Genomic DNA, 16,360 nt, shown 5'->3' on the forward strand with positions numbered 1-16,360 from the left:
TGTGCTTTGTCCCAGGTGCATGATCCTGTGACAGACCAGAAAATTAATGTATCCAGCCAGGGTGTGTGTGAATTGAGGATGAATGACTGTATTAGTTCCACTTACAACTTCTGTTCTTCTTTATTAGAGATAGTGAAAGTATTTCAACCTGAAGGAAAAGTAGTTCTTGGAGAAAATTACTTTCTGTTTTCTGATGTTGTATGAAGTGTGGTATTGTTTCATACTGTGCCTCTTGAAGCACTTTAACTTTGGCAAGCCATCAAGCTGTTGATTTTTTTTTATTATTTATTATTTTTATTTTTATTTTTTGTATTTGACAGGTCTGTTTTGCAGTCTAGTGTCCCTTCTCCTCCCACTGAGGGCACTCCTGCACACCTCCAGGACACAGAATATTCCTTTAAAAGGTTAGAATGGGATAAATTTAGTGAGTGTATGAATAATAGTGAGGATTAAGGGAAGAGAAGCATAGAAAGAGGCTTATTTTTGCTGCTCTTGTCCTAATAATAATAATAATAATAATAATAATAATAATAATAATAATAATAATAATAATAATGAGTTTCCATCTTCTTAGATATGAATCAAGTACTCCAGCTTTTTTCTCCTCTTGATGCATCCTTGGGGGGTTTAGTCATAGCCTTCTCATTTGCTGAGAATGGTGGACTGCTAAGTGATGCTGAAGTGGCAGCAAGGGAGCTGAAAGGCAGCTGAAATAGGAGGAATATGCTGAAATGCAACTAATTATGGTCCCTAGAGAGAGACCCTGGTGCAGGACAGTGAATGGTACAGCTTGGCAGGAGCATTGCCTTGTGAGTAGATTGTACTTACTAGTGTGATAATTTATATGCCAGTTGTTAAAGAAATAATGGGCCTTTCTTTGCTTGCCAGATCTGTCCTGAACTATGAGGAGAAAAGTAGCACCCAAGAGAGCAGATTCATGAACCCCACAGTGCCAGCATACAGCAAGCCTGACTGGAATGAAGCGACGTAAGGACCTGGGGTGCTAAGCCCCTGTTTGCTAATGTTCTTTCTCACTGTTGGAAACCTTAGAGGTGCTGATTCTAAAAGAAATAAGAAGCACAAAAATAACAGCATAACATGGGCTATTTGTCCAAGAAATTACAAATTGTTTCTCTGTCTAATATCCACTGTAGTAACAAATGCCATATGTAGACTCAAATCACACAGCAAATGCATTCAACACTTTCCAACTTCTTCCCAGCAGGATGTCTGCCATGTCTTGACCCACACCTAGTGTAGGATGTGAGTGTGCATCACACACGTCTCCCTTGCTTTCTGCTCTGGGAAGCCCAGGGTGCAAAGCCTGATGTGATCTGAGGTGGTTGGATGAGGTACTTAGAGCATGCTACAGTGCACTCCTGGGAGTCCATTTTCATGGACTGGTTCAGGTTTTGAGTCCTTTTGGGTTTGGTGCAAAGATAGTGAAGGTCTCAAAACTCATAGGAAAAAAATAAAGAACCATTATCATTGTCACTGTGACAACATTGTATGTCATAAAACCCTAGTGCATCAGCCACTGCTCTCCTCTAGAGGGGTTCTTATCCCACTAAACAAGGAAATGGAAAATGAGTTGAAAAGTGTTCTGCTAAAAGACTGGCAGTGAGGGAGAAGACACTTGACTCCTTTTCAGGAGTCTGACGAGGGGAAAGAGAAGTTTTTCTTAGCAGCAGTTCTCAGACTACCTCTATTGCCCCTGGATAGGAAGAAGTTCTTTTGGAAATGCTTAGTATTTTTATTTCACCCCTTTCAGATACTTCTGTTGAATGCTAGTTCCAGATGCCAGCTGTATGGATGGCTAAATTGCATTCTAAATTAGCAGCAGAACTAGGAGCACACCACATTTCTCTTCAGTCCAATACTCTCTTTGTGGCATGACTGAGGTCAGGTTTCTCCTGAAGACTTATCTCTTCAACTCCTTTCTGAGGGACAGCAGCAGCTATACTCCAAAGATTCCAATGCAAATTCTCTATGGATCATGAGAAAAGGAAGTTTGAGCTAGAAAGGCAAGGGGAGATGAAGATGTGTTGAGTGATATCATTAGATACTCTAAATGAGTGGATCTGTGGCTACAAGGAAACTTTCAGAATATTGGACAAAAAGGAACACCTCAAATTCAGCCTCAGGTATTGTCAGCGCATCAGGTGTAATGCCTGCCCTGACATTCACAGCCTTGACATGATACAGTCACCATAGATAATCTGATACTCCATAGGTCTACTTTCATGCTGAAGATCAGCATGTTTGTCTAGATATAGCACAAATTGGACTGATATTTTAAAGAGCTAATTTCAGGCTCTGAAAATGTTGCTGCTTGACCCATCTGTTGAATTCCAAGCAGTTAAGCTTGCTGAAGGCAGTGCTTCATTGTACTTGTCACAGCTTAGCCTCCACCAAAGCCTTGTGGCTTTTTTTTAAGATGTCTCTGCCTGACAGCCACAAATGGGGTTTCCTTTTCCTTTGTCAGATCCTTCCAAGATTTCAAAGAAGGGAACAGCCCTAGAAACAGGGAACATGAGAGCACGCTGGCCTCACATGACCATAAACTAGAGGTGGTCCAAGGAGGGTAAGTGATTTCTGGAACTAACCTGAAGTATCTGTTCACATCACAATTCTTTGTCTTACACTGTTCTCAGTGTAGCTGAGACCTCAGCCTTGAACCCCAGAGTAGGGACTTAATAAAATCCCATTACAGCAGGCAGTTCCACCCATGTTGTTGGGAAAAGCCAGTTCAATATTGCGTGTGTGTGTAAAGCCCCAGAGTTAATTCCTGCACTGACAGCATGTGTCATCAGTCCATGGACACCTTTGGTACTACAGTGGCAGGCAGTAGTTTTTGCTGCCCATAAGTATAAGCAAGTACTATGCTGCAAAATCATGCATGAGGGTATCAAGGTGTTAGAAGAATTTATCAATCTGTCAGAAATTCTGACCCAAGTGCTTTCTCCTGTACCTAATGTTTTTCTTCTGTGACTGCCTGAGCTGAAAGGCTTCTAGCTGTGCTCCTGTATGTTAGAATGAGATTTGTATGCATGATTTCCACCAGATTTGACCTCAGGGCAGGGAATCGTGTTGGCCAAGTACACAGTGTCTCCATGCCTTATGCCTCCTGTCTAGAAAATGGATGTTTATCCGCCTCAAGCCTGTTTCCTCTCTACTGTTTTAAGCACAGCTTTTTATTTTAGGTTTTCTGACTCAAACCACCATGCTGAGAAAGGACAAGAACCTCCTGATGTCCACCCAGAGCCTGCCAGGTCAAATGAACATGCTGACCATGACCTGAGTATGGCAATGTAAGGAATTACTCAACATCCATCCTTCCTTTTCCTGTAGCGTTAGAGTTAGCACCTTTTGTGTCTTCTCCCACTTCCACATCTTGATAAAAATCTTATTTCAGACTCCCTTAGTGTTCCTGATGCAGCTCTACTGTGGTTTTATATGAAAGCCTGGAATAGAGTATCCTGATTAGCAGGAGGCATCACACACTGTCCAGCCGGACTTCCAGGACCTGCTACCTAGACCTTTAATTTAGAAGTAGAGACTTCTTCTGCAGACACAGGCCAATAAACTATTTCTGTGGCAGTGCTTGGGCTCATTTCCAAACTTATCAAGGCAGTATCAGATCTCAGGCTCTACTTTGGTCACCCTGACACCAATTTTCTTCCTACTTACCTGTGGCTCTGCAGGGCTTATAGGGGCTGCCTTAGTGTTTTCAACTTTCCTCATGCAAAACAGTACATAGATAAATGGCCAAATTGAAAGACTTTGTGGACTGATTACTTTCGTCTGTATTTTGTAAATATGAAATGTTGAGGCTCTTGGTAGAATTCTGCTCCCTCGTGTGTGTTTTTCAGTGAGCAATCTATCTCCTAATCAACTTGTAAACCAGACTGCTCTTCTCCCCCAGGTCCATGTCATACTCCAAGGACAGCACAGGTGGCGATGTAGAAAATAATACAGGAGTATCATCCTATGTGCAGACTGAAGAATTTGCTTCAAGAAGGCAAGAGAAATGATAGATTATTTATTTATTTATTTAATTTTTTTTTGAATGAAGAATATGGGGAATTTATTTACTGCAAGTAGTTTTGGAGGAGGGACTGAGAATGCTGCATTTGAGGTCAGGAGTCACCAATCTGGACTTTCTTCATGAGTGCATGGAGATGCACAGTGAGTGATGGGACAACAGTGTGGAGGAGGAAGCTCAGAAAGGACCAGTGGAGGAAAAAAAGGCAAGGAGAGAGCAATGATGCTAGTGTCTTTCTGTCCTGCTGGGTCCTTCCAGCAAATGGAGCTATCGTGCGTGTTCCACAGATACACCAAATTGTAGTTCTTCATCAGCAGGCAGGGAGGCAGTAGAGGCCCAGTCCTCACTGAGGTGAGCAGAAAAAGACTGCTGTGGAAAAAAGAAAACTTTCTCTCAAGTACTCCTCAACAAATTGGCCTGGGTGGAAAAAACTCAGGTAATCCCTCGGTTGTTCCGTGTCTTCCCCAGTCTATGGACTTCCTATGGATAAGCCCTAAAGCTTACCAAGTCCTTGTGCTTCCAGATACATTGAGTTTGGATTGGACTCACTAAGAGAGCTGTTATGACTGCCTCTGAAAGACTTGGGACTTATCTCCTGCTCCTTTCTGTTGACCACTGCTGTTTTCATTAAATGTTTAGTTTCAAGCAAGTACAGAACATTTTGTCAAGGGGCTTTCCAAATTACTGCACAACCACCTTGACCCATCATACCTTTATCTGTACTTCTTAGCCTACAGCAAAAGCAAGGTAGTATGACTTAGATGAACTCTCTCACTTATGGGTTAAGTGAAAGCAAACTGCTTTGCATTTGCCACAAGCTGGGACTGTGCGTAATGACAGACTCAGTAAACGGATTTTTATTCTAAGGTTCTGGACAAAGTCTTAAGGTGCTTAAACAGAACATCCCAACCTGAGTGGAAATCTAAAATTCAGTGAGCATCTTTTGCTGGAAGTAAGAATTAAGATATGTACCTTTGTTATAAAATGATCAAATTAAATTGAGCTTGCTTTCACTTGGGTAACTGAACAATTTGTTCTTTTTCTTTTTGGCTTATTCATTTGGTGAAATTGCAGAGATTGAATTAATGCTGGTGAAGGGAAGCCCTCAACTAATACCAAGCACAGGACAAAGGCTGTCTCCTCTTTCATTAGCTGTAATGTTTCAAGATAGAATCTTTGAAAGCAAGTTAAGAATTAATTTTAGTCTAATTAACTGCAGTTTTGATGCAGGAATCTGTGCTAGTTTGGGAACTTTCTGCAGTGTATCAATATTCCTAGAGGAGTTAGCATGCCTAAATATACAAAAGTAGTCAAAAAAGTGCACAAACATCTCCCTGGATCAATGTAGATGTGCAAATCCAGGGTTGTTCTGCAATGGATGCAGGAAAGATATTGCATATGCTTCTGATACTGTATCCCAGTGAGACAGCTCATGCTTTTAGCAGTCTGAAATTCAGCACAGATGTACTGGATAAGCCATAATGCTCACAGGTATATGAATTAACTGTCACATTTGGAAACTCTAAACAGATAACTGATGTTCATCACAAACTACATTTTTCTTTTCTTTCAGCCTTATTTCTGAAGAAATATGTATTTTCCCTCCTTTTTTTTTTTCCATTCTAACTTTGAATTATTTGGCATCTTTCCATGCAGTAACAGTACACTTTTCTAGAGGGAGGAGATTCACCAGAGGTTGCATCTACATCCTACAATAACTATGTGCTCAGTGGCACTTCTGCAAACTATTGTGGTCTTTTTTCTTGGCAGGTCCAGCTCCCTTCCTAGAGAAAGCAGCACCACTGCTCCAGAGACCCGAAGTGGAGATGAATCCAACACATGCTGGGAAAGGTATGCAGCTAGGAAATCAAGCATGTCTTCACTGCTACCTTGCACATGTTATGTTCTCCTAACTCCCTGTTTGAAGGCATAACAAATGCTTATTTTTTGGCTAGTGAAAATGGAGGGAGCAGAATTTGGAAACCAACATAATCATGCTAATACTGTTTATTCATAATGGACAGGTACAGGCTCAAGCATTTAGACTGCTGACAGGCTTTTTTCCTCCCTGAGCAGGACCAGTCCTGGTTATGAAGAACAATCCCCTTCCACCATGGAAGGTCATCACGAGAGCTCAGTAGCCTGGAGACACAATGAGCCTAGCCCAATGGCAGCCAGGTACAGTGGGACAATCTCCTCGGGAGCCCATCAACCGCTTTCAAATCCTCATCGTTTTTCATTTCCATCACAAATGATATAGTCCTGGCTGAAGTCCCAAACTCATGTAAAGTCCTCCTCCAGTGTATGCTAATCCAATGATACTGACAAAGGGATTATTAGGTCTAGGATTTCACCCAAATATGTTTGTTAAGTTTTAATGTTGGGTATCAATTTTGCACCAATTTAGCTTAGAACCTTGTAGCCATTCATTGTGCGAGGAATTCAGCTCATTTAGAGAGGGGAAATAGTACAGTGCTTTGTCAATCTCCTAACCTTAAGAGCCTTTCCTTATTGCCAACAGAGAGGCATTTGAGTACTCGTGAGCCGGTTATAGCAAATAACCATTGGCTTTATGGTCAAATTGGCCTTAATTCTTTAGCAGGTCTAACTTCAGCTCAAAAGAGAGTGCTCTCGGTGCATATGAGACTCAGCATCCCATGCCACTGTACATGGACCGCCAGCCTTTTAACACCAATCTGTCAGCACCCAGCCATAGGATGCCATCCTACGTAGACAGCCAAGGATTCAGCACCAGACGGTAAGGATTTCGGGCAGGGATGCGGAGACAATGAAAGTTGCTGGCACAGAAATATTTGACAGGACATCTGATTCAGATTGTCTGATTATTGCATCAAGAAGTGAAAACAGGATATTGTTCCCAGAGAGACTAACAGTATGGCCACGTCCCACAGCATATGCAGCATAGCTCTTTTTCGAACCTGAAGGGCTGGAGATAAGACCTGGGCTAATAAGTGCACTGGAACACTGGAGAGTTCTTGGCAGGTTGTGTTCAGACGCCTACATAGTGCCTGGACTCCTGGCAGATGTTTAGAGACCACATCTGTTTTTCCTCTGTAACTGCAAAGACTCAAGAATGATCTGGTTTTTATTTCTCATGACTCTCAATGACACAAGTGCATGCCAAGCTGTACACTTTAGAACTCTCATATAAATCTGTGTGATCTGAATGTGAATGGCCTTTTACCTTCCATCATTTTTCAGAGAGTTGGTGTAAGGAAGTTCCTTTGCATTTGGAGGCATTTGTGGACTAGGACTAGAGCTAGAACAACTGGGACAGACCTTTGTTGCACTTCATAGCCTGTCATCACCCCCTGGCACTTTGTGATGCTAACATGTCTTTCTGCAGTGTAGTGAACTCTCCCTTCCTTCCTGCCCTGGGGTTTATATCACAACTGAGCGTGTGTCTTGCCCAGAGCAGGATTTTTCTCATGATAAGCTTAGCTTGGCTCTCTTTCTGTCTTTAATGCAGCATTGATTTTTCAGTGTTTTTCAGTATTGTTTAAGTTATATAGTTGCCTGAAGCTTTAATCAGGATCAGAGAGCTAATACACAGTATAAACATAATCTGTAGCCCAGAGCACTTGTAAGAAAAGAATGACCATAAGCAATAAGCTCATTTTTGCCACTGAAAGAGCCCAAGCTTTGCCTGCAGTTTAAAGCCATTCAGATAATAAGTTCTGTCTTGGAGAAATGAAAATGTGCAAGTCTGATAGCCAGATGGGCCAGCTGGTCAGCAGTTCACATTTGCAGATGGTGGTTTTGGAGAGCATTAGGAGAGGAAAGAATATTCACAATACATCCATTTATGAACTGCTTCAGCTTTATTCTCTATCATTAGATTCTGAGTCAGTTTTCCTAGCCTCAGAGCTTTGTATGCATGCTGCTGTAAAACCAGCATGGGTGAAGCAGGAAGAGCAAAGGGAGAAACTGCTGAAACAAAATATTAGTTAGCCAGTGTGGGGATTCCAGTGGTTCCTGGTATAATGTAATCAGAGCCTTGTGCTTCCTTGCCAGACCTATCTTGGATTATGAAGGGAGAGTTTATGATGGGAGAAGCAGCCCTAGGAGCAGCAGATATGACAGTGGTAGTGCCAGGGGGCACTGTGAATTTAACCTTATAAATACAAGGTAAGGAGTCAGAGGGTGGGATATAGACTAAAGAACATTCCACTGTTAGATTTATTCAATATCTGGAGCATCCTGACCCATTTCTTCTTAATTCCCTGGGTCTAAGCACTCAGTGAGTTGCTGTTTGCATGGATGGCTGTGATGTATGAGTAATTTCATTGCCGAGCAGAGAGACATTCAGCCAAGATTCTTGCCACTTGTAAGAATCACTCCTGTGCTCAAGTTCATTGCTTGAGATTGTATCACTTCCTTTCGTAGCCACCACTCCCTTCCCAGAGATACCACCATGTCCATTTCCCCGAGAAGCCACAGGGTGCCGTTCTACATGGACAGCTTAAACTGTAACAGCACCAGGTAAATGGGTAGTTTTGATGGTTATGATGGAACCTCCATAAAACTGCTGTGGAACAGGAGCTAGGAATTAAAGCCAAAGCTGAAAGAGAGAAGAATTGTTTCCAGGGAGTAAATGTGTCACAGAATTTCCCTTAAACAGTTTCTAGCCGAAAGCTACCTAGCACAGGGTCTATGTTATATACATATCTGGTCTCTGGAGATTTTTCTATGAGGGTTCCAGAACAGAGTGAAAGGAGATTGAATGACTGGTTCCTGACTACACTCCCTTGACCGGAAATCAGCCTTGGTGGAGGTGACAAAAAAAAAAGAAAGAAAGAAAGAAATGTTGAGAAAGAAGATAACTATCTCCAGAAAGCCAGTGATTAAACGACTGAACTGGTCACAGAACAAGGCTGCTGGAATACTGGAATACCACAGTGGAATACTGGTACTCTGAGCTGTCAGTAGTCCTTCATGGCAGTGTCAGTCCACCTATGTGCAGCCTGACACTACGTGGAGGCACCAGTGTAGGTCTCAGTGTTGGATCTTTCAAGGGGAAGTCTATTCTGGGTGTAAGCAGAAGGCATGAGATCCTTTAGCTCAGCTCTGGCTCTAGGCAAGACCAGCTTTATCCCTTCGAGGCAGAATTAACAGCTCTCATTGCTGAGTGGATAGGCAAAGCTGTTTTCTGACGATGCTTTAGTAGCCATTGATTTGCCACCTTTTCTCTGCTACAGCTTTGGAAGTGATTAAACTGGGGACTTGTTAAATTGAACCTTGGCCAATATGCTCCTTTCTCCTCCTCTCCTGCAATATGCCAAATGCAGTTTCATTCTACAGTTGTTTCCATTCAGGCTACGTTGTCTAATATGCCCCCTTCTCCTCCTCTCCTGCAACATGCTGTATGCAGTTTCATTCTATAATTGTTTCCATTCAGGCTACCTTGTCTAATATGCCCCCTTCTCCTCTCTTGCAACATGCTGTATGCAGTTTCTTCTTTAATTGCTTCCATTCAGGCTACATTCTGGTCTGTGCTCATCCGAAGATCTTTTGATCTTTTCTCCCATGGCCCCATAAATGAGACTTTTCCAAATCTCTTCTGCCAATATATTGTTGCCACATACTGCTGATATGTGGCAGGGTATATAAAGAGGAAGGATCCTCTTTGATCTACAGTAAAGATAAATGAATCTGGATGATTAAGAGATTTAACATTGCACATTCCCAAATTATCTTCCTAACAGCAGCGGTAGGTCTTTTCTTGGCAGCCAGCTTGGATCATGTTATGGCTTGTGTTTCCAGTGCCCACAGACTTTTCTCTCTCTTGCCAGGCTTCTTTCGAGTTCAAGTGAGAGGATCTGCACTCCAATTGCCACCTTACCATACAACAGCCCAGCAGCCTCTGGCTACCAGCCGGATTCCAGCACTGCCGGGTAAAGAGCAATGGGTGGTCATGATCCTTCAGTAATGCAGTTCTTACATGCAGCCATCCTGTTTGGTGAACATAAGCCAAGCTTTGCTGGTTGTCCTTTGGGCCATGGGACATTTCTCAGCCTCTTTTAGTGAGGAATACAGACACTGGTGGCCAGACCCACCCAAAAGAAAAAGAGGAGCTGCATGTATTTTTCCAGGCAGCCTTTTTTAGACACTAGAATGTAGCTCCTAGTATTAGTTGTACCTTTGGCAAAATCATGAGTCCTCTGAAACACACTGTAGCTGGAGGGACACAATAGAGCTCCTCATGCCATGTACTCATTAAGAAGTAGAGAAAGACTCTTTGCCTTGTCAATAATGAGCCAAGTGTATCAGATCCTATTGAGCCTTGAACAGGATCTGTCTTCTTTTACAGAAGATAGATCAGTATTCTAGGATTTGTAGTTTCCACATGCTCCATCTCATAGATGGAAACTGCTGCACAGTTTAACTCCATTTAGGGAGAGGGTTTCAAAATAGTGACAGGTCAGCATAGGCTTTGATAGGCAACATTTGGGTCCTCCTGGCTTTGCCACAGCCTGCTTATCACAATGCCTGTCTAAGTAGCAAAAACACGTATACACATGGAAAATGTCTGAGCACAAAAAAAAAAGAAAAGCTTTAAAGTTTTTCTTTCTGTATCTGTGACATGGTTTAGTTTTCTCATATAAGAAGAGAGGATTAGGCATAGCTTAAAGGCAGCAGTGAAAATGAACCATGGAGAAATAGCATGATTAGTTCATTTCATGGCTCTGGGAAGAGAGCCGATGGGCATGGTGTCTCCCCTCAAACTGTGACAGAGCTCTAGACAGACAGACAGATGGGGGCATGTCATTTTGAAATCAGAATTTTAAAGAGGAAGGGATATGCAAGAAAGGTCAGCTCTATAAGAAAAAACATCCCACAGACCGGTAGCAATTTATAATGCATGAGTGAGCCAGAGATATTCTTGTGACAGGAATATGACGGTCAGTGTAGGTATTGCTGTGCCAGTAGGGTTTTAATGTTAAAGGACAGAACCACAAACTGTCTAAATACTTACTGTGTGCATAATCCTGACACGATTTGAAAAGGACTTATCCCTGCAGAATAGGGGATAACTGGATGAAAGTGTTATATTATCCATCCCTTTCTTTCTAATTAAATTGATTTGTTTTGGTGGGTTAATTAGAGGGCATATTAGGTGTTATTTAGCAAGAATGCTTGATATTCAGTATTTGTTGGAGAACAACAGCATCTCACTCCTTTTTCATGCACACAGTACGTGTCCAAGTGCACACATGTGGTCCCTTGCGCTGTCTCTCATTAGTTTCAGCCTTTTATAATGCAAATGCATCTCATTCTGCTTCCATCTATTCCTAGAAAAGGGGTCCTCTTTGTGAAGGAGTACGTGAACAGCAGTGAGCTATCAGCCTCCCCTCGCTATGGCAGGTATGAGGAGTGTCCAGAGACAGTCAGTCATGTGTCTATATACAAGTGCAAAACAAACAGCATATGACTTTGCCAACTAACATGCACCAGGCAAGCTCCCGAGCTGGAACCACTAGCACTGTGTCAGCATGGCACTGTGCCTGAGCTAATTAGCCCTGGAGGGATTATTACATTGGGTGGGCAAAGAGTTTTACTAAGACAGCAATACTGCTTTGGAGACCCAGAGAGATCTCACTACAATGCTGCAATGTGCTGCCTCGTCCCATTGCAGTGACAGAAGGACCTGTGTCCTGTAAGTCCTTGTGGAGGGGTTAAACTCCTGTGCTTAGTGAGGTCAGCCTGTGAGAGATGACAGTAAAAACACTTCACTGCAGTTCCTTAGGCTGCACATTTGGCACTGTTAGGCTTCATTGCACATTTATGCACAGAAACAAAAAGTCTGGAATTGGTGAGGAAATGTGGGGTTTGTGGGGTCTCACTCAAAGAGTCTTCTGAGAAGATGCCACTCTGAGGCTAAAATCTTCATTCCTTTGTTCTGCTCACAGGTAAATAAGTTCCAGATTGACACCAATATGACTGAGAGCAGAATTTGGTTCCGGATAAGCCCTGCTTACACTGACATGGCAGCCAGTTAATGCCACATTCACTGCCTCTCTGCTGCCATTTATCCTCCCCCAGTGCTGTGTTGGCATTGCTGTGGGAGTTGATTACAGACTCGATAAATCTCTAGCCTTTCCTGTAGGTCTGCAAAAGCAGATCTCAGCAGCCAAAGATAAGCATGTCGCTGCACCATCTAAAAACCTCAGGCCAACTGGGGACAGAGAGAGAACACTCAGCTAGGTGAGAGCAGGGATGCCTTTCCCTGGCTAGCAAGGAGTAAGTGGATGGCAGCATGTGGCTGGAAGCAGAATGGAGGAGGGATCTATCCCTCTTCTCCATACTTGTGCCACCTCCCTCACCCTTAGGCTCATAGGGGCCCCATTTCTGGGTACTTCCCCCAGTTTCCTAGCCATGCTGCCCACATCCTGCCTCTCTGTGTTGACAGCAGCAGCCAGACACGTTTCTCAGAGCTCTGACATGGGTGCAGTGGCCCCCAGATATTTTCTGCCCCTTTGGTCTATCTTTGGAGGTACCTGTTCTATGCAAATCTGTTTGGACCTCTGAGAGCAGCATTGTGGGTCTGGCCCACCCGTGGCTGTGGTATGGAACTAGGGGCAGGATATAGCCACCCCTTCACAGAGTATGCAGTGTGGAGTGCAAAGATGGAGATACTGCTGCTTGCAGTTTTACCTTGGAAGGACCATCCTTTTCTCCAAAGAGCAGGCAGCTGGGACACTGCAGTTAGAATTTTAAGATTAATCATTAATGATTCCATCTGCAGTGTTCCTCCCATGTATAATTGTCAAGTGCTGACATTTTCTTCTGTCTCTAGTGGTAGCCTTGTGGATTTGACCGATTTGGAGAGAGGAACCTACAGCCACCACAGCTATGTGTCCAGTGCTCCCCTGCAGAGGTAGGAGAGTTTGGGGCTGTGTAAGGATTTTGGTACACCGTTGAAAAGAAATGACTAACACTTTTACAGTATTGGTATGCATTTGGTGAAATCATAGCATGAAATTTAAATGATCTTCAGAAAACACAGTGACATTGACTTAAAGCTCTGTCCTGTCCTCCTGTTCTCATCTCTGCATCCCTGGGTTATCACATGTTCCTCCATATTGTCACCTGGTACTGTTAAATAAATGTAGAAGCAGGAATCTGGTGTGGAGCAGTGCTCATGTTAAGAAACCTCTTTACCAGCAATGAGACAAGAGACTATTTGTGTTACAGAGGCACCATGGTGCAGGAATTTACTTTTCTGTTCTTTCAAAGGTCCAGTGAACCTGTTTGTACTTACTGCAGCCGTGAGATCCGAGACTGCCCTAAGATCATAATAGAACACCTTAACATCTACTGCCATGAATACTGCTTCAGGGTAAAAAAAACTTTTCTGTTGATGGTCTTCTCTGTGCAGCTGTGAAACAGAGTGGTGGGAGGTGGTGCAAATTCTGATGATGCAGACACAAATGTTTGTTGTGTCCCCAGAAGATTTTCATTTTGCATAAATGCATATAAATTGGCATCTAGTAGATAGCAGCACTCCCTTCCCTCATGTCCCTGTGTTAGACTTACTGCCAGTGTGGTGCTTGCTGAATCTCTGAAACTTTGTAGAGCCTGTGGAAATGGGAGATGTGAATGAAGGAAGCCTGCAGTGCCAGTTTTCTGTTACAAGGATGTTTAGTCTCAAAAGTCACTGCTTTGGCGTCTTCATACTTCCAAAAATGGAACAGAGACTGTTCATTTATCTGCCCCCATCACACTAACGTCAGCACGTGGTGCATTAGTTACTGTTCAACCATCCTGTTGTCTCTTTGGCAGTGTGGAATTTGCCACAAAGCAATGGGAGATCTTCTGGATAAAATATTCATCCACCGGGATATTGTCCACTGTGACAAGTGCTACGAGAAACTCTTCTAGGTGAGTCCTCCTTAATGGTGTCAGCATACAGGACTGGATGAGAGAGCTCATGTAGTGTTTACTGAATGAAGAGCATTTAACCCTCATAATCACTGAATTTTTCATTGGGTTTTTAGTGGGAAGTTGTGAGCCTTGTTGCAAAAGTAGCTAGAAATATGTTCCAGCTGGCCCCAGGGGTCTCAGTCAGAACCTGGGGTTATAATGTGACAGACTGTTCTAGCCTCACTCCCAGAAGCAAGCAGAAGACTGGCTGATTTGAGAGACTAATATCCCTCAGAGGTGGAGAGTTCTCTCTGAGAATATAGTTCTCTCTCCTGTCCTGGTCTAACCTGCTTTATTTAAAGCACCGGGAAAACTAAAGAGTTGTATATTCTCTCAAAAGTTGACAAAGTAACAAGGAATTAGACTGGATAGCATTTTGTTTTATCTGATAGTCTGGATGGGGTTCGTATCGACACAGTGGCAATTGGAAATGCTGCCAGTGCACTGAAATTATGATAAGTTGCCTTCTTTCCTTCCTCTGCCTTGTGATGGAGAGGAGGAAGGAACGAGGCACCTGCCTCACCATGTACATGGCTGCTTTGTTCATCTCCTAATGCAATGTGACTAGCTAGTCTTCTTCTTCATCCCCTTCCTGCATGTTCATCTGCTCCACTGACCTTTGTAATGCCGTGTTTTGTGTGCTACTCAGCTCCTGTGTTCACCTTCTCTTTATTTGCTTGCAGGGTTTTGCAAAGCTGGAAAAAGCAGCCAGTGGAAAGTCCTCAGCAGCACATATCTGAATATATCTACTGGTCCCTGACTTGCTAAGATAGCAGAATTCCTGCTTCTCTCTTCTGCAAATTATTTTCCCTCTCACTGCCTCATCACAATGAATGAGTTTAACATCTGCTAGCTTATGCTGTCAGCTGCATGCAAGACAAGTGCCAATGTTAACAAGATAAGGCAGTGTCATCTATAAAAGATAGGTGGGCTGATTTTCCAGAGGTGCTGAGCCCCTCCACCTGTCTTTAACTTCATTAAGATTCCAGATAGCTCCTGTGCTGGAAACCAGGCAGAGCTCCTTAGGTCTATTTAATTTAATTGCAAGAAACCTTTTCTGATTTTTTTTTTTTTTCATTTCTGCAATCGGGTTGCAGCTCAGTGCGTGTCAGCTGGCGCAAAGCAAGCAGCTATAAGAAGTGTTAAACACCACATTTGGATTCTTGGGAGGGTTTGAATTTAGATCCTAGCAAAGCCTATTTCTGCTTCTTTCACCCCCCAAATTCTGCCTAGAAAAAGCTTCTGCCTGATTTCCGCTTGCTTTCCGTGGGCTTTCAGGAGCACTTGCAGACTCACACCATTCACTTTTTAGTTGTGTCAGCTTTAATTTCCCTTCTCTTCCAACTCCCTGGTGAATTCCTCCAGCAGTCAGTGTGTCTGCTGTCTGTTTGGGAAGATAAACTACCAAGTGAAAGAGTGTTCACTCAGCCTCTGATGGTGGGTGTCCAATGGCCATACAACACGTGCCAGAGAATCAGTATCTCAGTTGGCTCTCCTGACAAGGATCACTGCTTGACTGAAATCTGATTTTTCCCCCATCTCCAAGGCTTGCTGCAATGCCCCTTTTATTGCTGTAAGTTATTCACATCACAAATGCTCACTCACAAAACTGACCTTCTAGCAGGTGCTTTACATACTAAAAGTCAGAGCTGCATAATTTTAGCCCTTAGTTCAGATGCTGAGAGATTAGGAAAGTTGAACACTGGAAGCTGGAAGCTCTGTGCCTTAAATGTACGGCTCTGAATGTGCTTACAGAGTTACTGTTTTCTCTTTTAAAGCATTAGGAATGTTTGCAAAACACCAGTTCTGTAGTAGCTCTTACATGCCAACAGGGGATGGCAAAAGCTCTAAGCAGACTATTGTAAGACAGGTAATTCTTTATGCTCTTAGTGATGGAAGCTGGCATGCATGCAAAAGCTTAGCAAGTTAGTGCTTCTACAGCACCAAAGCTCCATAGCATTATTTTAGGCCACAACCATTGATTTAAGCAGGCTGTAAGCATGACCTTAAAAGCACTCCAGGAGGGGAACTCCAGCTGAAATGGTAACAGCTCTGCTACAAGCAAGCTTCAGAGCCAGACCTGACAGCCTGAGGGGGAATCCTGAACTCCGTTCTGCAAACTGGAGGCCCAGCACCAACAGCCCCTGTGGGCTGCCTCCACCTCTGCGTTACCAGGATGCTCGGAGATGATGCTTTCCGGACAGAGGAGGCCTACGGTTACGGATGCCCTCTGAGAAGCTACTCTGTGGAAATGCTGTACTTGGCAATAGCTGGTGGGTTTGTGGCCTTCTGGGCCACAGTTCACCCGCTGTGCGTTCTGCAGCATCTCTTTGGCGCTGCGCGGTCCTGTAGCAATCATGTAACATCAGC

General features: G+C 43.3%; 1 protein-coding gene across 5 annotated transcripts in view; it reads left to right on the forward strand.

Annotated features, from left to right (window-relative positions):
* Nucleotides 1-15,323, forward strand: part of ZNF185 (zinc finger protein 185 with LIM domain) — a 48,333-nt gene extending 33,010 nt beyond the window's left edge. For 2 of the 5 annotated variants that reach the window (XM_090150191.1, XM_090150193.1), the window contains exons 18-33: nt 321-404; nt 889-987; nt 2,486-2,584; nt 3,204-3,311; nt 3,926-4,021; nt 5,816-5,896; nt 6,122-6,223; nt 6,645-6,803; nt 8,081-8,194; nt 8,453-8,548; nt 9,859-9,960; nt 11,363-11,431; nt 12,864-12,944; nt 13,304-13,406; nt 13,850-13,948; nt 14,674-15,323. In XM_090150191.1, coding sequence (XP_090006317.1) covers nt 321-404; nt 889-987; nt 2,486-2,584; nt 3,204-3,311; nt 3,926-4,021; nt 5,816-5,896; nt 6,122-6,223; nt 6,645-6,803; nt 8,081-8,194; nt 8,453-8,548; nt 9,859-9,960; nt 11,363-11,431; nt 12,864-12,944; nt 13,304-13,406; nt 13,850-13,948 — 1,492 coding nt within the window. In that variant the 3' untranslated portion in view covers nt 14,674-15,323. The remainder of the gene's footprint in view (nt 1-320; nt 405-888; nt 988-2,485; nt 2,585-3,203; nt 3,312-3,925; nt 4,022-5,815; nt 5,897-6,121; nt 6,224-6,644; nt 6,804-8,080; nt 8,195-8,452; nt 8,549-9,858; nt 9,961-11,362; nt 11,432-12,863; nt 12,945-13,303; nt 13,407-13,849; nt 13,949-14,673) is intronic. The other 3 variants (XM_090150192.1, XM_090150194.1, XM_090150195.1) reach the window with 3 other exon arrangements.
* The last annotated feature ends 1,037 nt before the right edge of the window (nt 15,324-16,360 follow it).

Source organism: Phasianus colchicus, chromosome 14 (genome assembly GCF_987193195.1).
Source record: "Phasianus colchicus chromosome 14, bPhaCol1.hap1.1, whole genome shotgun sequence".
In the NCBI taxonomy this organism is placed as follows: Eukaryota; Metazoa; Chordata; class Aves; order Galliformes; family Phasianidae; genus Phasianus; species Phasianus colchicus.